Here is a 24083-nt window from a genome sequence, read left to right as displayed (position 1 = left end):
GGGTCTGTACTTTACATAGTCAAGGCCGGCTACGAGGGGACTCATATGGAAGGTACACGCATTGTTCCCATCTTGGTAGTACCACTGTTGATTATATGATAACAGACATAGATCCAGTGCACCTCAGGGCATTCAGTCAGTCCTTTGTCGCCTCAATCTGATCACAGCAAAATCACTCTGTATTTAAACCAAGCAAACACAAACACACCTCAATGGAGTTGAAAACAGTCCACTATACATATTAGAACATCCCTACAGATGGAACAAAAACAGCCTAAATGATTATCAGCATGCAATTGGCAATCACAAAATTCAATCACTACTAAATACTTTTCTTATCCAGTCATATCCTCAAAACGAAGAAGGTGTAAACATGGCTGTACAAGATACAAATCATGTATTTGACAAATTGGCAACCTTATCAAACTTAATTCAATCACCTAAATTTAAAAACAAAAATATGAAAAATGGTTTGATTCTGAATGCAGAAATCTACGGAAAGCACTAAGGATCCTATCTAACCAAAAACATAGAGAACCGGAGAATCAGGAGGTACGACTTCAATATTGGAACGAGTGCATGCCTTTTGTCCGACGGAGCATTGGTCCGAACGACAACCTACCTCCTCCCTCACCCTAACCCTAACCTCCCCCGGGGCAGACACCTAAACCTAACCGCAACCCTCTCCCGACCCGCAGTGCACCTCGGAGCATTGCTCCTTCGGAGCAATGCTCTGTCGGATGATAGTATGCCTCCCTATTGGAACACTAGTCTAAAACAATACCATCACACCATCAGATCAAAGGAAACACAACACATCAAACATCAACTCACTGTAATAATGTACTGACACAAATCAATTCTGGGATCATTGGAATCAATTGAACAAACCATACAGAGAATAATTGGCGATTCAAAATGGTGACATATGTCAGAGCCACTTTGAGAATCTATATGCTCCAATCACACCTAATTTGGCACAAAAAACCACAAAAACGATAAACTTGAACTACTCGAATCGGTCATTAAAGATCAACAAAACCCTTTAGATTTCCCAATTACAGAAAAATAACTAATAGACAAAATCCAGGGTCTGCAAACCAAAATAATCTTGTGGTGTAGATGGAATACTAAATGAAATGATTAAACATGCTGACTATAAAGTTCACACTGCCTTGTTGAAACTGTTTAACATTGTTCTAGGTATAGGTTATTTCCCTGGAACCAAGGACTAATAACGCCCATCTTTAAACATGGTGATAAATTTGACCCGAACAATTATAGAGGCATTTGTGTCAGCAGCAACCTGGGGAAGATCTTCTGTTCAATCATTAACAACCGATTACAGAACTTCCTCAGTAACCATGACATCCTGAGAAAAAGCCAAATTGTAAATTAGAATGCTATTTGGCCCTCAAGCGAGAATACACAGTGGCAAACTATACCTGACCACTGTTACTGATCCAAAACTGAGGAAGATGTTGACTATGTACAGACTCAGCGACCACCGCCTGGCAGTAGAAACAGGCAGACACAGACAGAAGTGGCTGCCTAGAGAAGACAGACTGTGTTCACTCTGCTCTCAAGGGGAGGTGGAGACGGAACTACACTTTGTGTTACAATGCGACAAGTATAAAGACATCAGAGAATCATTCTTCCCTAAATTTAAAGAATTTGAATCCACCATTAATAACTCATCACTCCAATATGTTCTGGGAGAACAGTCCAAATGCACAGTTTTGGCAGCAAAATACGTGTGGAGTTGTCATCGACTGAGGGACAGACAGTGGACAGAAGAGACAGGTATATCTGTCTGAGGGACAGACAGTGGATAGAAGAGACAGGTATATCTGTCTGAGGGACAGACAGTGGACAGTAGAGACAGGTATATCTGTCTGAGGGACAGACAGTGGACAGTAGAGACAGGTATATCTGTCTGAACAGGGTCATTAAGTTGCTGTTATGTTTGTTAATTTATTTTCATTGTTACTGTATTGTTTGTTGTTCATTATTGTTGGGATGTTTGTTGTTGTTTCTGTGTGCGCAGAGAGTTGTTGTTTCTGTGTGCGCAATGTTGACTTTTGTTTTGTTGTATGTATGCTTTGGCAATGTAGAACATATTTATCATGCCAATAAAGACTTTTGAAATTGAAATTGGTTGCCAACGCTCAGTGAGGGGAAAAAGTGTACATGTTGAAAAGTATTCAAAATAAATTAGGCCTACTATAGCAATGTATAGGAAATTATACTATGTATTAAGATTTGGGGCAGAGGTTCATCGTTGGCATCCGGGGAGTGTGTGTGCAAAAGGTGGCATCGACCGGGTTAACGGTGCCGGAGATTAGCTGTTCACAGACGGACAGACAGAGACACACGGACTGCAGCAAAACATACTCTCTGATCCCGTCTCCCCAAGCTGCCTTCGGCCTGGCGGAGACAATTAAACTCAGCGCATCTGTGTGTGTGTGTGTGGAAGGAGGCTGAGCCATGAGTCTATAGGAGGCGGCGCTGTCTATGGTGCTGAAGTATCTGTGTCTATAGTGTGTGTGTGATTGTGCATTACATTCACACTCACAATCACACACCTTTACATAGATGGTGCATTACATTCACCCATTCACAAACCTTTACATAGATGGTGCATTACATTCACCCATTCACACACAATCACACACCTTTACATAGATTGAGCATTACATTCACCCATTCACACCTTTACATAGATGGTGCATTACATTCACCCATTCACACACCTTTACATAGATTGTGCATTACATTCACCCATTCACACACCTTTACATAGATGGTGCATTACAATCACCCATTCACACACCTTTACATAGATGGTGCATTACATTCACACACCTTTACACAGATGGTGCATTACATTCACCCATTCACACACACACATCGACAAACAGATGGTGGAGGAAACCATTCAAGGCACCAACCAGCACATCAGGAGCAATCATGGGTTCAGAGTCTTGCTCAAGGACACTAACTCTGGGGGAGCCCTCAGGGATCGAACTGGCGACCTTGCGGTTCCCATCCGGCCACTCTACCGCTGAACCACTGCTGCACAACGATGGGAATCGGATCGGGGGCACAACGATATGAATAAATGTGATCGCGACGTCGCGACGACACACAAACACAAAAGAACAACACTGTGGGTTCCCTTTTATTCTTAAAATCTTTATGTACAAGTTCAGCGACTGATTCATTCATTCATTCGTTTTTTTTTCTTTTTGTTGTTTTTTCTTCTTTCGTTAATGTACATTCGATATAGAAAGTGTGTATAATATACGTCATATTACATTGAACATTTCACAAGAATTGCACTAGTTGTTGTTCATTGAAATCAGTCAGTGTGGTGGTCGTCACGTCACTCCTCGCCTCCATATATGGTCATTCCTCGTGTCCTATGATGTTCACTTTGTTTATTTATTCGCCTATAAATATTCTAGTGCTCTCCGGGGGGGGAGGGGGGGGGGGGTCGACGGAGGTCCTTATATGGGCGAGAGAGAAGAGAGCGTATCGCAGTACAGCAGGGCTTTGTACTTGGCCCCCCTCCTCCTCCTCCTCCTCCTCCTCCTCCTCTTCTACACCAAAACCTCTGGCTGGAACAAGAACAAAAAAATAGCCGATCTACAAGCTCACACACCTCACACCACGTCAGACGTCGACGCCTCGCGAGAGCTTGTAGATCTGCGAATCTTTTCAAATCTGTCAATCACGCCGACGCCAAGAGCAGGGGGTTGGTTTGGTTAGGTGGACAACGGGTTAAATTAATAATTATGTCTATTTTATTTTATTTTAATTTATTTATTCTTTTGAGAGTTCCTGATTGGCCGTCGTCGGTTTCCGACACGCCCCCTGGTCCTCTACTATCTCGATGCTGATTGGCCGAGCCTCGTGTCCTTCATAAGCGTTCATTCTACGGTAGGAAGGAAAACCAGGAGAAACCTTTTCAAATGTACACGGAAACAATCCTCAGTCTTACAGTGTCTCCCCCCCCCCTCCCCCCACCCCCCCCCTCCCCCCCCTCCCCCCCACACTCCCAACCCCGCCCCACCCCCTCTCCCCCCCACACCGTCCCACCCCCCCCCTCTCCGCAAAACAAAACAAAACAAAAAAAACAAATCAAGAGTAAAAAATATATCCATACAAAAGTAAAGTCCTTTTTTTCTTTTCAGAATTGGAAGAAAGAAAACAAAAAGAGACACAAAGAACAATGTGTGGTCGTTATAAAACAATGGGGGGGTGGGGGGGTGTTTAAATGTTTCATGACATTAATTTAAATTATTTAAATTTTACCCCAAAAAAACCCTGAACTTTGAACCTTCAGTGGGTTTTGTTGTCTGGGGGAGGGGGGGGGGGGGGGAGTGCGCTCAGCATGGTGGTGTGACGGTGAAATCGGTGACCTGTTGAAATATCTGTCTTGTGGTGAGACGTCAAATATGTGGCCTAAATATCGCGAATGAACAAACTGCAGCGATTTACGTTCAGCCACTGGCCTTATGTCATGTCTACTCCGGTGGTCCGGGGACCCCCAGGGGTCCTTGAGGGAGTTCCAGGAGTTCCCCCAGCTAAATGATAGTTTAGGACCAAAATGGACCCTTATGGGTCTGTAACTCTGGAGTGTACAAATGTACATTTGTACACTCTCAGAGTTAAATTAACATTTATTTTACAATATAAATTGGGGGTCCCAGAGATATAAATGCCATTAAATGGGGGGTCCGTAGACTAATGCATGTCAAACCGGGGGGGTCCTTGAAATTAAACGGGTTGAGAATCACTGCTAGAGCCGTAGAAACCTTCTCTTAATGGGGGTCCCTGGCATGTCTTTTCTAATGGGGGTCCCTGGCATGTCTTTTCTAATGGGGGTCCCTGGCATGCCTTTTCTAATGGGGGTCCCTGGCATGTCTTTTCTAATGGGGGTCCGCGGGGCTAATGAGTGTCAATTTGGGGGTCCTTGACATGAAAAGGTTCTGGAACCACTGATCTACTCTACACATTTCAGCAGGTCACGGATTTCACCGTAACAACCGCCATGCTGGAGGGAGTGGCCGAGGGGGAGTGGCCCAGATGTTTGGCGTGTTGGAGGTCAGCCCCGTAGGTCTCCTCCTATAGGCCGTTGTCCACAGGGGGGGGAGGGGTGAGGGGTCAGGGGTCATCCCAGCAGGTCTCCGACATCGCTGTCCACGGGCGGAGGGACGCTGGACATCACGGTGGTTCCAGTTCCTGCCGTCAGGTAGCCTGCTACTCCTGGACCTACAGGGACCCCCACAGGACACACAGAGAGATGGTCAGACAGTCTACCCCTTAACCTGACCCCCAGGGACCCCCAGGGACCCCCACAGGACACACAGAGAGATGGTCAGACAGTCTACCCCTTAACCTGACCCCCAGGGACCCCCAGGGGACACACAGGACACACAGAGAGATGGTCAGACAGTCTACCCCTTAACCTGACCCCCAGGGACCCCCACAGGAAACACAGAGAGATGGTCAGACAGTCTACCCCTTAACCTGACCCCCAGGGGACACACAGGACACACAGAGAGATGGTCAGACAGTCTACCCCTTAACCTGACCCCCAGGGACCCCCAGGGGACACACAGGACACACAGAGAGATGGTCAGACAGTCTACCCCTTAACCTGACCCCCAGGGACCCCCACAGGACACACAGGATGGTCAGACAGTCTACCCCTTAACCTGACCCCCAGGGACCCCCAGGGGACACACAAAGACACAGAAATAACAATGTGGCGTGCACCGATACACTAGGGGGCGCCAGAGCCTTTTCCATCTGGACAGCAATGTGTCCTTTTGAAAAGATAATACAATTTTAAATAAATTGTAAAGTGTACACTCTACAGTATGTGGACCGTGGTGACATTGATCAATTCTTGATAAAAATGATATTATTTAGGCCCCAAAATCTATAAATCTCTCACTATTACTTTTTTCACTTGAGCCCCTGCCCCTCTAAATGTCTGTGCACGACCAATATATACTGAAGTACCACCTCATAAACTACCATCATAATAACTGATGTTAAAATACAGCAGCATAGACCTGCCCTTTGTGTTCCATTCCTATAATAACTGATGTTAAAATACAGCAGCGTAGACCTGCCCTTTGTGTTCCATTCCTATAATAACTGATGTTAAAATACAGCAGCGTAGACCTGCCCTTTGTGTTCCATTCCTATAATAACTGATGTTAAAATACAGCAGCGTAGACCTGCCCTGTGTGCTCCATTCCTATAATAACTGATGTTAAAATACAGCAGCGTAGACCTGCCCTTTGTGTTCCATTCCTATAATAACTGATGTTAAAATACAGCAGCGTAGACCTTCCCTTTGTGTTCCATTCCTATAATAACTGATGTTAAAATACAGCAGCGTAGACCTTTGTGTTCCATTCCTATAATAACTGATGTTAAAATACAGCAGCGTAGACCTGTCCTTTATGTTCCATTCCTATAATAACTGATGTTAAAATACAGCAGCGTAGACCTGCCCTTTGTGTTCCATTCCTATAATAACTGATGTTAAAATACAGCAGCGTAGACCTGCCCTTTGTGTGGACTATGACTAGGCCTTGGTGCGTGCGTGCGTGCGTGTGTGTGCGTGTGTGTGTGTAATGATTTAATAGAGTGGTCATGTGACATGCTCCCCATGTGGTCCCGTCACCGCGGTGTCGTCTTTTATTTCTTCCCCAAAAAAACGAAACCTCGACCCCTCAAAAAAAACACCGACATCGTTCCGGGGTGGAGAGACAGGAAGTGACACCAGGCAGGCAGGAAGTGAAACAAGAGCAGGCAGGAAGTGAAAACATGGACAGAGGGAGGGGTCAAGGGGGGTTAAAGGTCGCAGTCTACCTGCATCAGAGCAAGAGGGGGAGGGGCTACAGCCCACCGCGCAGCGGGCTACTGGACGCCATGAGAGAGGGCGTGGTCACACCTGAGGAGGAAACGCACAGCAGGGGGCGGGGCCGAGTATCGGGGGGAGGGGGGGGGGCAGTGAACAGAGAGAGAGAGAAGGAGGAGGAGAGGTTAGGACAGGAGGAGGGTTGCAGGGCGTACGACACAGACACACAGAGAGAGACAGAGAGAGAGAGAGAGAGACAGAGACAGAGAGAGAGACACACACACAGAGAGAGAGAGAGAGAGACAGAGAGAGAGAGAGAGAGAGAGAGAGAGAGAGAGAGAGAGAGAGATACAGAGATACAGAGAGAGAGAGACATAGAGACATAGAGAGGCACTAAAGCAGAAAGTGAGGAATCAAGTGGTTGCAGTTAAAGTTCTAAACACAGACCAAAGTGTCGACGCCGTTCTGCCGTCCACCTTTGAAAAGACGCCATCTTTGTCGGCCCACGTTTGTTGGAAAAGACGTGGTGTCCCCCCCCCCCCCCCCCCTCCCCCAGAGCTTAAAGCGTCCTTTGGGCGTCGTCCGGTACCAGATCAGCTGGTCTCACGGTACCAGGTCAGCTGGTCTCACGGTACCAGATCAGCTGGTCTCACGGTACCAGATCAGCTGGTCTCACGGTACCAGATCAGCTGGTCTCACGGTACCAGATCAGCTGGTCTCACGGTACCAGATCAGCTGGTCTCACAGTACCAGATCAGCTGGTCTCACGGTACCAGATCAGCTGGTCTCACGGTACCAGATCAGCTGGTCTCACGGTACCAGATCAGCTGGTCTCACGGTACCAGATCAGCTGGTCTCACAGTACCAGATCAGCTGGTCTCACGGTACCAGATCAGCTGGTCTCACGGTACCAGATCAGCTGGTCTCACGGTACCAGGTCTCGTGCAGCCAGACAACTATTCCACAACCTCCGAATGCTGTCGTCTTTATTCAGACGGCGGCCATCTTGCCACCAAGGCGCTACCTTGGTGATACTTCCCATAGACAGCCTGTTCATCCAATCAGTAAGGTGCTACCTTGGTGATACTTCCCATAGACAGCCTGTTCATCCAATCAGTAAGGTGCTACCTTGGTGATACTTCCCATAGACAGCCTGTTCATCCAATCAGCAAGGTGCTACCTTGGTGGTACTTCCCATAGACAGCCTGTTCATCCAATCAGCAAGGCGCTACCTTGGTGATACTTCCCATAGACAGCCATGTTCATCCAATCAGTAAGGTGCTACCTTGGTGGTACTTCCCATAGACAGCCTGTTCATCCACACAGAACAGTGTGTCTAATTATATTAAACTCACGTCAAAATCACCAACATTGCAGCTGTAGGGAAAGCTTGAATTATACCTGTCAGGTCGCCTGTGGTGTGAACAGGTGTTAAAATCATACCTGTCAGGTATCCTGTGGTGTGAACAGGTGTTAACATCATACCTGTCAGGTATCCGGCGGTCTGCGACTCTGAGATGAACAGGTCGTGTTTCTGGTCTTTGAAGGCACTCCAAACCGTGGACTTGGCCAGGATCTCGTTTACCTGAAACGTGTCAACAGCTCAGAATGTACACAGAATGGACTAACACATGATGAAGAGACGACACATGACAGTTTCTGACTGAGGCAAATTTTTCGTTTTCTCATGTCATGTGAAAGCAGGGAATCATAGCTTCCAATTGACATATTGGTTGTTCAGTTTGACCCTCCAGTTTTGGAGATATGGCTTATAGAGTAATGTCTGGCAGAGAAACAGAGAGTTGAGAAAACAGGCTTGAAAAGGTTCACTTCTGCTACACCTAGCTACATGTTTAAGCATAATTATATTTCATATTTACATGTCTTCTGTGGTCTCTAACATTACACCTAGCTACATGTTTAAGCATTTATTTCATATTTACATGTCTTCTGTGGACTCTAACATTACACCTAGCTACATGTTTAAGCATTTATTTCATATTTACATGTCTTCTGTGGTCTCCAACATTACACCTAGCTACATGTTTAAGCATTTATTTCATATTTACATGTCTTCTGTGGTCTCTAACATTACACCTAGCTACATGTTTAAGCATTTATTTCATATTTACATGTATTCTGTGGACTCCAACATTACACCTAGCTACATGTTTAAGCATTTATTTCATATTTACATGTCTTCTGTGGTCTCTAACATTACACCTAGCTACATGTTTAAGCATTTATTTCATATTTACATGTCTTCTGTGGTCTCAAACATTACACCTAGCTACATGTTTAAGCATTTATTTCATATTTACATGTCTTCTGTGGTCTCTAACATTACACCTAGCTACATGTTTAAGCATTTATTTCATATTTACATGTCTTCTGTGGTCTCTAAAATTACACCTAGCTACATGTTTAAGCATTTATTTCATATTTACATGTCTTCTGTGGTCTCTAACATTACACCTAGCTACATGTTTAAGCATTTATTTTATATTTACATGTCTTCTGTGGTCTCTAACATTACACCTAGCTACATGTTTAAGCATTTATTTCATATTTACATGTCTTCTGTGGTCTCTAACATTACACCTAGCTACATGTTTAAGCATTTATTTCATATTTACATGTCTTCTGTGGTCTCTAACATTACACCTAGCTACATGATTACACGTAGTCATGGACTTCAGGTAGCAGTAGTATCAGTAGTATTAGTATAAGGTAGTAGTAGTATTAGTATAGTAGTAGTAGTAGTATTAGTATAGTAGTAGTAGTAGTATTAGTATAGTAGTAGTAGTATTCAGTATTCAGTACCTGTTCTCCGTACTGCAGACTGCGTGTCATGGACTTCAGGTAGCAGTAGTATCAGTAGTATTAGTATAAGGTAGTAGTAGTAGTATTAGTATAGTAGTAGTAGTAGTATTAGTATAGTAGTAGTAGTATTCAGTATTCAGTACCTGTTCTCCGAACTGCAGACTGCGTGTCATGGACTTCAGGGCCTTGACGATCTGAGCCTTCGTGGCTGCCGGGTTGTCCAACGTCTCTAGACCGATTCCTTCTAGAAGCTTCAGGAGGTACGGTACCAGTTCTACTCTGAGAGCCTAGAGGATATTAATATAATATAATATAATATACAGTACATTACAGGAGGTACGGTACCAGTTCTACTCTGAGAGCCTAGATGATATTAATACAATATAATATAATATAATATACAGTACATTACAGGAGGTACGGGACCAGTTCTACTCTGAGAGCCTAGAGGATATTAATACAGTACAATATGTCTGAGTCTACATAATACAATACAGTACAATATTAACCAGTCTACAGTACAGACATCCTGATGCATTACCGAGAGCAGCCACCAGGGCAGTCTGCTGTTAACCAGGTATATATTAACGAGTTGTGTTAACGAGGTGTGTTAACGAGGTGTGTTAACGAGTTGTGTTAACGAGGTGTTACCTGAGCCACCAGGTCGGTCTGCTCCTTCTGGAACATGCGGTTCAGAGCCTCGCAGGCCAGACCGGCCATGTCTGCTCTCATCTTCATCCCCACCATCAGAGGACCGATGGTCTCCAGAGACGCCATGGAGCGAACGCACAGCTGGAGGAGAGGAGAACGTTACTGAATAAGACCATGGAGAGAACACACAGCTGGAGGAGAGGAGAACGTTACTGAATAAGACCATGGAGAGAACACACAGCTGGAGGAGAGGAGAACGTTACTGAATAAGACCATGGAGAGAACACACAGCTGGAGGAGAGGAGAACGTTACTGAATAAGACCATGGAGAGAACACACAGCTGGAGGAGAGGAGAACGTTACTGAATAAGACCATGGAGAGAACACACAGCTGGAGGAGAGGAGAACGTTACTGAATTAATTAATTATCCCATTCTGACCTGAGATCAGATTCTAAAAATGTCTTCTACATCCCGACAGTTTTCTGAAAAAAGCTATGTTTCTGTATGGAGCTCTGGGGTCAGGGGTTAAATGTTAAAGGTCAGGGGTCAAAGGTTACCTCGTTGTCCGACAGCACGTGGATGAGCCGTATGGAGCTCTTGGGCACGGCGTTGTTCTTGTGGTTCAGAGCGGCCACCACGCGGGGCAGGTGACCCAGGGGAGGGACCTGGTCACACAGCTGGTTCTGGGACGAGAACAGGCACACTGCTGCCGTGGTCACCGTCTCCAAGGCCTCGCCCTGGGTGTGGGAGGGGTCAGAGAGGCATGGATGAACGATACATACAAAATCTCTCTCTCTCTGTGTGTGTGTGTGTGTGTGTGTGGGTGTGTGTGTGTGTGTGTGTGGGGGGGGGGGGGGGGGGTGTGTGTGTGTGTGTGTGTGTGTGTGGGGACCTACATTAGGGTGGTTCCTCTCCAGTAGTTCCGTCAGGGTCTCCAGTGTGTGTGTGTGTGTGTGTGTGTGTGGGGGGGTGTGTGTGTGTGTGTGTGTGTGTGTCTACACCATGACCACACTCCAGTTACAGAAACACTGTCACATATTCTTAATGGCTGCTATGTATATAAGGGAATGTACGTTGCTAGGCACGACAGAATTGTTGACCTATTAAAGGATTAAGTTCATATGTTTCATCATCTGCCAAAATGTATAAGCACTCACATGTTTCAACTGCCATGTTCATGCACAATAATGAAAATTATGCTTTTCCAGATGTCACAGCTAATACACCAGATATTGTTGTTGTTGATGAGGACAGTAGAGAAGTGACCATTTTGGAAGTGGCATGAACATTTGACCACAGTCTGGAAGAGGCATTCCTTACCACGGTGCTTACAGTTAAGTGCCAATGATTCCGTCTGAAATCCTCTATATACATTTTAGGTTTTGCGAATATTGGAAAATGTAGTACTGAAATCAACCAGCAGGTGGAGCAGTTGAGTATGTTTTTTATAATTGGCCTGAACCCTGCACTGCATGTGCTAATAAAAAGTATTTATGCTCAAATTTTTAAATTATATAGTTATATATGTTATATAGCCTATAAAAGTTTAAGGGGATATGATGGACATATAGTGTGTGCCCTGATATAAAATACCACTGTGAATATGTGAATCAAATCCCTAGGAAGGTGATTAAACAAAGGGGAATCACCCTCCCCTATTAATTAACATCACATTTACCTCATTATTATTTATTCCTAACTTTAATCTGGTCGTGTTTTTAAGTGATGTGAGAAAAACTTTCCCCAAAAATCGCGATAAATCATTGAATGCTCTGAGGTTTGAACTCACGGCCAATGCGTAAAATGGACTTGCAGTCTAACGCCTAAAAGATCAAGCTATTGAAACTTGTGTAAACAACAGCTGATCTCCAGGCTCAAAGGTCTTGTACATCGCATAAAGTATGCATAGCTGGATAATGGACTCGTAGTCTAACATCTAACACAGTAAGCTAATAATCTATCTGACTGCTATTATTTACTGTGCATCGAAATGGAACAACTTCCCTTTCCCAAAACGTAGAAAAGCTTCTCTTCTCTCGCAATCTCTCTCTCTCTCTGCGCAATGTTGCTGCTCAGTTGCGGTGAGAGCGCTGAATATCTACCAAAGAAAATGTTCCTAAATCTGTGACATTTTACCGATTCCGTGTGATCATGATATAAAACAAAAAATCGTTCCTGTGTTGTGTTGTAGAAGAACACAAGAATCTGGTCGCGTTTTTAAGTGATGTGAGAAAAACAAAAATCTAAGCATTCTGTTGCAGTCACTTTGAGAAAAAGGGTCAGTGTCATTATATTTTGAAAATACTTTAAAATGAAATGGATCATGGATGTTTTGTGATAAAAAGACAAGCATTAATTTCAAAGAATTTGCATTTATTTCTGTGTAAAATTTGAAAACAAACGGAAATATAAAATACAAAATGATATACAGTAGACTTGAGCCGTGTCAAGTGTAAAAAGCATAAAAAGTATATATACAGTAGGCCGTGTCAAATGTGCCAAAAAATATAACATCTGATACAATCTGATTCAAGCATTTTGAGAGAAAAAAAATCACCCGTGTGAAGTGAGTGGCGCAGAGCTACATATCATGGTACAAATAAAGTAGCTGCAGTCCATAGCAGTCTGATTACTTCCCACTTGGTCGCCCTCCATTTTTAATAACAATCCGGCAAACACTGTGCAAGTGATTAATGTAGATATTGCATCTCTCTGTGGTCAAAACTGTGTTCCAAAACGTCTCAATCGCGTGGACAAGTTCATCTTTGGTGGTGGGTTTAGCGACGCCTTTCACAAATGCTTTGAGATCTTTCCAGACGAGTTCAATAGGGTTGAAATCTGGTGACTCCGCTGGGGTGCGCTGCCAATTAATTCCAGCGCGTTCAATGGCAAGGCGAGAGGCAGTGTGCTTGGGGTCGTTGTCTTGGAAAAAACGATGTGTTTTCAATTTCCATTCCTTCTTCATAAAGGGCTCAGCAGTGTTTTTAATCACTTCCTCTTCAAAAAACACACGATCCATAATTCCTTCAAAGATATAAAGAGGGCCAGGTCCACAGCGAGAAATGCCTCCCCAGACATGGAGCTTCAAGGGATGTTTTGGCTGGCATTTGGAAACCTCGTGATCTTTGTGGCGGTAGCATTTGTCTGCGAAGGCCTGCATCGCAACTGTAGTTTCGTCTGTAAACAGGACGTCATGCCAATTTTCACCAGAATCCAGCCAGGACTGCGCCTGCTGCACGCGCAAAATCTTATTTTTGTCACGTGTCATTGGCAAAGTTCTGTAAATAAAAGAACAGTAATTTTAGTAAATAGTAAATACATCCTCCAAACAGTGTCACATTACAGAAATGTTTCTTTTCTCTTTTTCTATAATTACCGGGTCTTTCCGTGTCTCCACTGAAGTTTTTTCAGAGCTCTTTTAAGCGTCCGCACTCCCAAGCTGATATTGTGCCTGGATGCCAGCAGTTCCTTTATTTTTGGCGTCGTCAGTTCATCATTCTCCATGAGCAGAGCATGGATAATTTGCAGGACCTCACTGCAAAGAGAAAAACAAATACTGCTTTTAATGTTTGTTTTTTGTTTTGTTTTACACATAGCCTACACACACAAACACAATGAATTTGATCAAATTAATACAGAATGTCGGCTTACCTGGTCAATTTACGTGCAAGCCTGGGTTTGTGTGCGAGTCGCGCTACTTTATATCTCAATAGCGTTCTCTTCGTCACGTCAATCCCAGAGTCTTGTAAGATCTTCTGTATGTATTTGATTTTGTAGCCTCGTTCCCATAAGCTACGGATCTGCTCACCCGTTTGACAATTGATCTTCGTCATGATGTCAGTATGTTGGCTACAATTAAGAATTGAACCTTATTATACAGTATTTTCTGTGTTGGCCACACCCCCTGGATAGGGTGAATGACAATGAACCATGAATTTATCAATTGGTCTTGAGTGGTCTATCAGAAGCATAGTCATAGTGAGCATAACATTATAATGTTACAATGGAGTCAATGTGTCCAGCCTGGGCGTGGTGCTGATTGATTGCGTTTTGAGAATGTTTCAAATTAGCATTCTATAGAGATGCAGAGAGAGAGCGATGCATGGTCACACACACACATGGCCCTGCACATTCCTCCCTCAGACACTACTAACTAGCCTACAATATTGTTCATATATCACTGTTAACAACATTAAAACTTATCATATGTTGCATTAAATGCAGCGAGCATGCGCCGCTGCATTCTGTCAGAATCTCATGTGTGTGTGTGGGGGGGGGGGTGTCGCACGCGTGCGTGCGTGCGAACTTCATGACAGTGGTGCAGCATTACATTGTATTTTGATTTGAAATAAATAATGATGAATAAATGTCTATACTGTTGCTTGTGTGTGTGTTTTTTTAGACAATAGACCACTTAATTAACCCTAAAAATATATAGACCTACACAGCAAAAATGGGAGAGTTAAAATTCCAGGGTTAAACATTGCAGAGTTGATTTCAACTCCCAAAGTGTCATTTTAACACCTTCAGATTTAAATTGGGTTCAGTGTTGGAGTCATTTGAAAGAGTTGATCACGCCAGTGTTACCAAACTCAGCCTAGAGTTAATTCCACCCCAAAAGTGTAGTTTTAACACTATCTGGTGTAATGGTTAAGTGTTTGGAGTTGTTTTAAATAGTTGATTAAATCCAGAGTTGATTTCCACTCCCAAAGTGTAATTTCAACATTTTCTGATTTAATTTTCTTTTCTTTTTTCTTGTTGGGGGGAGGGGGGTCTCACTTGATGCAGAAGGCCTCAAATCGAAGCCTGCTCTATATTAATTTTTAATATTTGCTTTTTTAAGATCACGCACAAACCGTGCATGCCACCGGTTCGGGCCTGGTACCGACCGATTCGTACTGTTTGACATTGATTTTACAATATAAACAAATACAAAAAAAGAATTTGGGGTCCCAGAGATACAAATTGCTGGGTCCTTAAAATTTAAATGATGATCATTGATCGATCCATAAAAACACAGCTGCTGTATTGGGGCAAATGAGTTTAAAAACCTATATTCAGAATGAATGTGTATAGCCTACCTATACTATTGATAAATGTATTAAAACAAAAAAAACCTGATCAATGTGCATTAATAATAATAAATAGTATGGATAAAAAAGGCATAGAATACAATAAAATACATTTGTCACAGAACACTTCCACATTTGAAGTATAGGCTCAAGTTGGTAAGCAGAGTCTGGCAGTGATCATAACATTATAATGTTACAATGGAGTCAATGTGTCCAGCCTGGGCGTGGTGCTGATTGATTGCGTTTTGAGAATGTTTCAAATTAGCATTCTATAGAGATGCAGAGAGAGAGCGATGCATGGTCACACACACACATGGCCCTGCACATTCCTCCCTCAGACACTACTAACTAGCCTACAATATTGTTCATATATCACTGTTAACAACATTAAAACTTATCATATGTTGCATTAAATGCAGCGAGCATGCGCCGCTGCATTCTGTCAGAATCTCATGTGTATGTGTGGGGGGGGGGGGGGGGGGGGGGTGTCGCACGCGTGCGTGCGTGCGAACTTCATGACAGTGGTGCAGCATTACATTGTATTTTGATTTGAAATAAATAATGATGAATAAATGTCTATACTGTTGCTTGTGTGTGTGTTTTTTTAGACAATAGACCACTTAATTAACCCTAAAAATATATAGACCTACACAGCAAAAATGGGAGAGTTAAAATTCCAGGGTTAAACATTGCAGAGTTGATTTCAACTCCCAAAGTGTCATTTTAACACCTTCAGATTTAAATTGGGTTCAGTGTTGGAGTCATTTGAAAGAGTTGATCACGCCAGTGTTACCAAACTCAGCCTAGAGTTAATTCCACCCCAAAAGTGTAGTTTTAACACTATCTGGTGTAATGGTTAAGTGTTTGGAGTTGTTTTAAATAGTTGATTAAATCCAGAGTTGATTTCCACTCCCAAAGTGTAATTTCAACATTTTCTGATTTAATTTTCTTTTCTTTTTTCTTGTTGGGGGGAGGGGGGTCTCACTTGATGCAGAAGGCCTCAAATCGAAGCCTGCTCTATATTAATTTTTAATATTTGCTTTTTTAAGATCACGCACAAACCGTGCATGCCACCGGTTCGGGCCTGGTACCGACCGATTCGTACTGTTTGACATTGATTTTACAATATAAACAAATACAAAAAAATGGGAGAGTTAAAATTCCAGGGTTAAACATTGCAGAGTTGATTTCATTTGCAGAGTTTCACCCTGAACCCTGAACGCGTCAATATAACTCTCCTCACACACGGACTTACTGTTCTCTAACCCTAACACAGCCACCAAAACGTGCAAAATATGCTCCGTTCATTGGCTCACTGTATATTGCATCTTTTCCCTTTTTTGCTTCCCATATGATGAATTCCTGTTCTGTACTTTATACTTTATACTAAATAATAATGATATCTCAAACTTATATACAGTAGCGCTTTTCTGAGTACCCAAAGACGCTTTACATGGGGCTTTACAGAGGTAAAATAAATTAAAAACAACTTTAATAGAAAAAGGAAAAATAACACTAAAAGCTAAAGAACATTAAAAGACAGTGACATATACTGTAGCAAACAACACTACAGTATAACCGGTTTGGCAAATTAAACCCCCAGAGATCTCCACGCCCCTGCACCCGCCCACTGGGATAGTATAAAGCATGAATGAATTGATCCAATCATTAATCATGGAACTAAGCAATTTCTATGGTCAAGCGAACACCGACGTCGGAAAGATGCCCCGAAAAGCTGCACCACAGCCGTTGCGTCAGCGTCCAAAGAGGTCAACAACAGCTAGAAAATCTTCAACGAAACAGCTGGCAGGACCGTCGGTGACGCCGGTGACGCCAGTCCAAGCCAGAAAGACACGCACCAGGACAAGATGTGTCCCCAGCACGACCGAGGGCCTGGCTAGACCAACTAAACCAACAACCATACGCATGGTTAAGAAAAAAGCGGGTAAAACTGTACTCCGTCCGCCTAATAGAAACCCACAGGGTGGCAACTATGGCACCATGATGCAATACAGTAAACTGAACATCGCCGCGGAACGACGAGTTGCTCGCAAAATGGACGAAATACATGCCTTGCGTAAGAGTGCAGAGACGCAAAAAGGAACTATTTCTGCACTTGAAGCTGAGCTTTCCCGTCTGCAAGAGTCACAGAACGAGCATGATGGACAGATATCGTCACAGAGGGATGTCAGCGCAGCAATAGAGGCCCGGAGAGAGAGGGACATTTTCAACCTGGCAAAAGTGCACAGACAAGCGCTGAAAGAATTGGATGCCAATCACGCACTCATCGTGCATGACCTCAAACAGGAGGTTACTAGACGGGACATGGCTATACTAGATCTGCAAAGGGACAATAGGCGGCTTATGTCCGAAAAAGCAGAGCTCGAGACTGAAAACATTCGTGTGCTACGCCTTAGTGCAGGAGTTCCTGCACAACGCCCTTCCGTGTTCCTGGAAGTTACTGTGCCGCGCCCAGATGTGGATATTCGAGTCTTCACAGAACCAGAGATGGACCGCATGAAGCGCCTGGCGGAGGGCGATGTTGGTACACTCGGCAGTTTGATTTTCCGATGTGCAATAACACTGCATACATACAGATTGTGGGCTGAAACCACGAACTGGGATGGTAAAAGGAACAAGTTTGCTCTACCACAAAACCTGAGAGACTGCATTATGGGTCATGTTAACACTGCATTCCCCATTAATTCCCAGAAAGCAAATGAAAAAGCAGTCAAAATTAAAGTGAACGATTATCTCCGCAACCCAAGAAAGGGGTTGTCCCTATTTTAGCATTGGAAAAAACGATTTACCTGCTCCAACTGTATACTTGTTAAACCTTTTTACACTTTTGTATTTTTTTTGGCACGGCTGAAGTCAACTGTATAGTTTTGTTACCTTTTTACACTTTTTTTATATCTTTTTTGGCACGGCTGAAGTCAACTGTATAGTTTTGTATAGTGCAAGTGAACTTTGTATTTTATATTTCCAATATTCACAGAAATAAATGCAATGCAAATTGAATTCATTGAAATGAATGCGTGTCTTTTTTTATTACATAAGAAGCCTTCAAGAATGTAGATTGGCTATTCTCTCTCTCTCTCTCTCTCTCTCTCTCATACTGCAAGACGGTATCATGTCATTATAACGTGCTCAAAAACACTTGTTGCTGCTCACATCAGTTGCGGTGAGAGCGCCGAATATAAAATAGAAATCTGTGACATTTTTCCGATTCCGTCCCGTTATGTTAGAAACGGGGCTGAAACCCCTCCAATGTTTTCACAGAAATAAATGCAATGCAAATTGAATTAATTGAAATTAATGCGTGTCTTTTTTTATTACATAAGAAGCAATTAAAATAGCTTGTGTTTAAGTGTGGGGGCCAGACCTTATAATATACCATATTATATTTATTGGCTACTTCGGTATGCATTTATTTGACAAAACCCCTCCTATTTAAATAAACGGAGAGCGGCGTTTAATCTATATTAATCCATTTCACCACTAATATGACTGTAAAATCCGGGATTCGAACTGGGAGCTACAAAAAGAAGTATGCTTAAATCGAAAGCACTTACCACTAGGCTACGACGACGCCTTAACATAAAGACAGAGAGCATGGTAGATATAAAGCACAATGGTTGTAATCATGTTAAAAAAAAAAAAATCGTTCCTGTGTTGTAGAAGAACACAAGAACGCTGGTGGAATAAATTTATTTTTCACGTCACATCATTAACAACTATTAGTGTTATCTTACATGTTTCTACATTTGTAGAATATATTATTATTAGTTGTTAATGACGTGACGTGACGTAATAAAAAGACCAAGCACCAAGACCAAGCACCAAGAGATATAACATACGTTTACGTTTCAGTGGTCTCAGATTTTTATATAGCTCTCTACTCCCCCTAGTGGACATAATATATACATTGTGAAATGCGCAGATCACGCAGTCCTCGCCAAAATGAATGAGACGAAATCATTGGCACTTAACTGTAAGTACCAGCGTCTTAAGGATGCTATTATACAGCTTGGCTACAGATGTAAACTACTTGTGTTCATATTTGGAAGCCTTCGTAATGTCCACGTAATGCATGCCTGCAGATTGCAGGCATGCCCAATAAGCCGAGAGCTGATCAGGCATCGGCAACATTCTGTTCAATGTCTGCAATAATTGGCAGTCGCCATATATGGAGAAGGCGATGCTTTCTGTACCCGTGATCTGTATCTGAAGCACTTGTTGTAGAGTTTTCTCAAGTTTGCGCATCCACTATTGTTTGTGTTCAAGAAATTTCTTGTAAAATGTGAACACAAATAAAGATGTGTGTGTGTGTGGACCTACATTAGGGTGGTTCCTCTCCAATAGTTCCGTCAGCGTCTCCAGTGTGTGTGTGTGTGTGTGTGTGTGTGTGTGTGTGTGTGTGTAATAACCTACATTAGGGTGGTTCCTCTCCAATAGTTCCGTCAGCGTCTCCAGCAGCGACACCAGGAAGTCTCGTGGTTTCCGTAGAACCCAGCCCGGCTGGGCGATGAAGATCCTCAGGAAGACTCCGCCCACCTCCATCTCCCCCTGCCCCGCCCCGTACGCCACCGTGAAGTCCTCGGGGAGCTGGCCACGCACACACACACACACACACACACACACACACACCATACATACACACACACACACACACGCATTCACACACACACACACACACCATACATACACACGCATTCACACGCACGGTCGCACGCACACACACACACACATGCACACGCATTCACACATGCACGTACACACACACAAACACACGCACACCATACATACCCACACACGCACGGTCGCACGCACACATGCACACCATACGCACGCACACACACACGCACACATTCACGAACGCAATACACACATGCACACAGTACACACGCACAATACTTTTGAGCATATCAACAGTGTAGGATAATGATTTCATGAATGCCATTGCAATGTATTTTTTTGGGGCTTTTTATCATAAGCCGATTGGAGAATATTATATTCTCTGTTCATATACAGTACCATCCCCTTTATTTTTCATTTTAACATGTTGCTCCCAATGCTGACTGCAAACAGGTCTCCATGCAGGGAACCCCTTATCAAGAAGGAACTGTCAGAGACCTTTTGGGGAGGCACGTGTAATAAATTATCACAGAGCACACACACTCCCCTGCCTTCTCCAAGGTCAAGCTTAGCTACACCCATAAATGGGCCGGTCAACGCTATGCTGGTTTCAACCGGTCGCTGCCCGGTATCTCAGAACTGGTCATGTATATTATCTTCAGAGTATGAGCTGTTATCCTCTGGTAGACGCTACAGAGCGTGTCGTTGCAAGAGCAACCGCTTCAAACTTTATTTTCTTCCCACTTCAATTGTTCTACTAAACAACCGCCACATAGTTTATAGTTCTTAGTGGGGAAGGGACTTCTTGAGCTTCATCAGTTATTTATTGCACTTTACTGTGATTGTGTACTATAAACTGTGAATACTTTAGCACTTTTTATATTATATACCTTCTCTTATTGCAATTTGCACTTCCCTTGTGATACTCTTGTGACTTGTACTTTGCTGCTACTGTGTATTGTCTTTTGTGTATTGTCTGTCTGTTTTAAAAAGCACTTTTGCCCAAGACAAATTTCCCCTTGTGGGACAATAAAGTATATCTCATCTCATCTCATGTCAGGCCACACCCGCTTTGCTGATTTCATGTCTTTATTTATATATGCAACCAATGTGCATCTTCCCCCATGTTGCCCCGATGTCTCCTTAAGAGAGGTCGTGATTTCATCACTTGTGCACATTTTAATTACTTTATAATACATTGAACACCACAGACCAGACTTGTCGGCTTTGATTCCATTTCTCATCTTGTGCTGAAAAGTTGACAAACAAAGCCTAAAGCCGAAAAATAGCAGATCTACATTAAACCTCACAATCTTATGACAAAAGTAATTTGCTTATAGATCAGGTATTTTTCAGGGGCACGACACTGGTCTTAAAGTCAGCTTAACTCTAATTCCACCATCCAGAATCTAACCTCTAAATGTCTAATCCTCACAAACTGAATCTTAATTCCTAATTGTACGTTTATCTCTCTCTATATTGTTAACACTTACAGCGCTAGCATTTATTGACAAATTATATAATTCACGCCGGCAATTTCCCCAGTTCAGCTCAATTTTTGAAAAGCCACATTTCCAGACTTCCGGAATTGTCTTTGTGTTGGTAAACTTACTTTAAAGTTGACTTCTGGATTGTCCTTCTGCAGTTTGAAGTGTCTGGAAGAGACAAAAACATGTCAAACAATCTCAACAACTCGCTTTAAGGCTCCTGACACACTATTAAAACTGCTCCATGGCTGTGTTCTTCATATTTGCTGCCATTTCACACCCGTGAGACATAGTTTAAACTGTCTCTTCTCTAAATTAGTAGGCCTGAATAATACTAGCTACTCGGCCAACAGGTGGTGTGAGTGAGTGAGTGAGTGTGTGTGAGTGTGTGTGTGTGAGAGTGTGTGTGAGTGTGAGTATGTGTGTGAGTGTGAGTGTGAGTGTGACTGAGTGTGAGTGTGACTGTGACTGTGAGTGTGAGTGTGAGTGTGTGTGTGTGTGTGCGTGTGTGAGTGTGTGTGTGAGTGTGTGTGTGTGAGTGAGTGTGTGTGAGTGTTCCTACTCTATCATCATCTCTCGTACGGTGGTGGACACCGTCTCTCGGGACCCGTCGTTCCAGATCAGTTCGGGGTTCTCGTGCGTTCCCTCGAAGATGTGCACCGCCGCCTCGGCGTTGTCCCGCATGGCGTCCATGAACACGCCCGGCAGGAAGCGCACCAACGTCAGACGCACCTGGAGAGGGAGGGGGGGGGGGTACACACACGCTTTACTGTGGGGTCCAGGGACCCCCAGGGGTCCTGGAGGGGTCTGGGGGACCCCTAGGGGTCCTGGAGGGGTCTGGGGGACCCCAGGGGTCCTGGAGGGGTCTGGGGGACCCCCAGGGATGCTGGAGGGGTCCGGGGGGACCCAGGGACCCCCAGGGGTCCTGGAGGGGTCTGGGGGGAACCCCAGGGGTCCTGGAGGGAGGAGGTACACACCAGTGTTGATTTCATCGACTAAAACTATGACGAAAAATGTTCGTCGACTACCTTTTTCAATCAAGTGTAGATTTAGTCGATTAAAATCTTATGATATTTAGTCGACTCACTTAAACACCTGGAGTGAGGAGGTACACACACGTTTTACTAGTCTTCAGTTTGTCAGTGGTCAACCCATTTCATGTCAAGAACCCCAGAATTATATGTAATTGGCCGCCGACCCCCATCTGAAAATAAGTTGTTCCAGGGACCCCACAGGGACCCTGCTTTTTATGTGTGTATGATGCTTTTTGTTCTTGCTTAATGTAAGTCGCTCTGGATTAAGAGCGTCTGCTAAATGCCTACATTGTAAATTGTAAATCTTTCCCTGCTAAGTACGAACATGTTCGTAGCCTCCCGTTGGCACCATGCATACATGAAGCCCAAAATCAGCTTTCCACATCAGTCCGGTTGCCAGGCAACGCCTCCGTCACTCCCAGCACCAGGATCTTTACACGCCACCCCTATTATTATTAGTGGTTTTCCTCACCTTGGGTCCGACCAGTTTGTCCGAGGTCATCTTGGAAAACAGCTCTGCCGTCTGGGAGCGCACCTGAGGGTGGGTGGAGTTACAGAACAGGTCCAACAGGTAGATCAGAGCACCTGGGGAGAGGGGGCGGAGTCACAGGACAGGTGGGCGGGGTTAAAGAACAGGTGGGTGGAGTTACAGTTTGTTCTTGCTTAATGTAAATCGCTCTGGATTAAGAGCGTCTGACAAATGCCTAAATTGTTCTCAAATGGCACATCTGTAGCTTCTTTAATTAGTGTTTATTTATTTACTGCCATAGCCTGTTTAATGATCTTAGTATTTATTGACCAACCTTTAGCCTCTTTAATGATCTTAGTCTTTATTGACCAACCTTTAGCCATAGCCTCTTTAATGATCTTGGTATTTATTGACCAACCTTTAGCCATAGCCTCTTTAATGATCTTAGTATTTATTGACCAACCTTTAGCCATAGCCTCTTTAATGATCTTAGTATTTATTGACCAACCTTTAGCCATAGCCTCTTTAATGATCTTGGTATTTATTGACCAACCTTTAGCCATAGCCTCTTTAATGATCTTTAGTGTTTATTGACCAACCTTTAGCCATAGCCTCTTTAATGATCTTTAGTGTTTATTGACCAAGCTTTAGCCATAGCCTATTTAATGATCTTAGTCTTTATTGACCAACCTTTAGCCATAGCCTATTTAATGATGTTAGTATTTATTGACCAACCTTTAGCCATAGCCTCTTTAATGATCTTGGTGTTGGAGGTCAAGGCATACAGGGTCTCCAGAACCAGTTGTCGACCTGAAAGAGACAGAGAAAAAACAACAAGAACAACATTATATGAGTAATTTGGTCCTGCTCTGTCTGGGACAGCGTTTTGGAACAGATCCATTCTGTCCTGAAGAGTGACGGGCCAGTTGACTGATACCTGTCCATTTAAACTCTTGACGGGCCTGTTGACTGATACCTGTCCATTTAAACTCTAGACGGGCCTGTTGACTGATACCTGTCCATT

The 24083-nt window shown here is 43.5% G+C and overlaps 1 protein-coding gene across 5 annotated transcripts in view; it reads right to left on the bottom strand.

Annotated features, from left to right (window-relative positions):
- Nucleotides 1–4118: 4118 nt before the first annotated feature.
- Nucleotides 4119–24083, bottom strand: part of dnajc13 (DnaJ heat shock protein family (Hsp40) member C13) — a 97580-nt gene continuing 77615 nt past the window's right edge. For 3 of the 5 annotated variants that reach the window (XM_083778810.1, XM_083778809.1, XM_083778811.1), the window contains 10 exons: nt 23795–23869; nt 23063–23175; nt 22119–22288; nt 21682–21724; nt 19866–20039; nt 10917–11096; nt 10358–10498; nt 9850–9993; nt 8369–8468; nt 4119–5277 (listed from right to left, as the gene is read on the bottom strand). In XM_083778810.1, coding sequence (XP_083634936.1) covers nt 5177–5277; nt 8369–8468; nt 9850–9993; nt 10358–10498; nt 10917–11096; nt 19866–20039; nt 21682–21724; nt 22119–22288; nt 23063–23175; nt 23795–23869 — 1241 coding nt within the window. In that variant the 3' untranslated portion in view covers nt 4119–5176. Of the gene's footprint in view, nt 5278–6894; nt 6977–8368; nt 8469–9849; nt 9994–10357; nt 10499–10916; nt 11097–19865; nt 20040–21681; nt 21725–22118; nt 22289–23062; nt 23176–23794; nt 23870–24083 lie in introns of all 5 variants that reach the window. The other 2 variants (XM_083778812.1, XM_083778813.1) reach the window with 2 other exon arrangements.

This window comes from Protomyctophum parallelum (genome assembly GCF_964188405.1).
Source record: "Protomyctophum parallelum genome assembly, chromosome: 12".
In the NCBI taxonomy this organism is placed as follows: domain Eukaryota; kingdom Metazoa; phylum Chordata; class Actinopteri; order Myctophiformes; family Myctophidae; genus Protomyctophum; species Protomyctophum parallelum.
The sequence above is the reverse complement of the archived record's forward strand: the minus strand, read 5'-3'. Positions and strand labels throughout refer to the sequence as shown.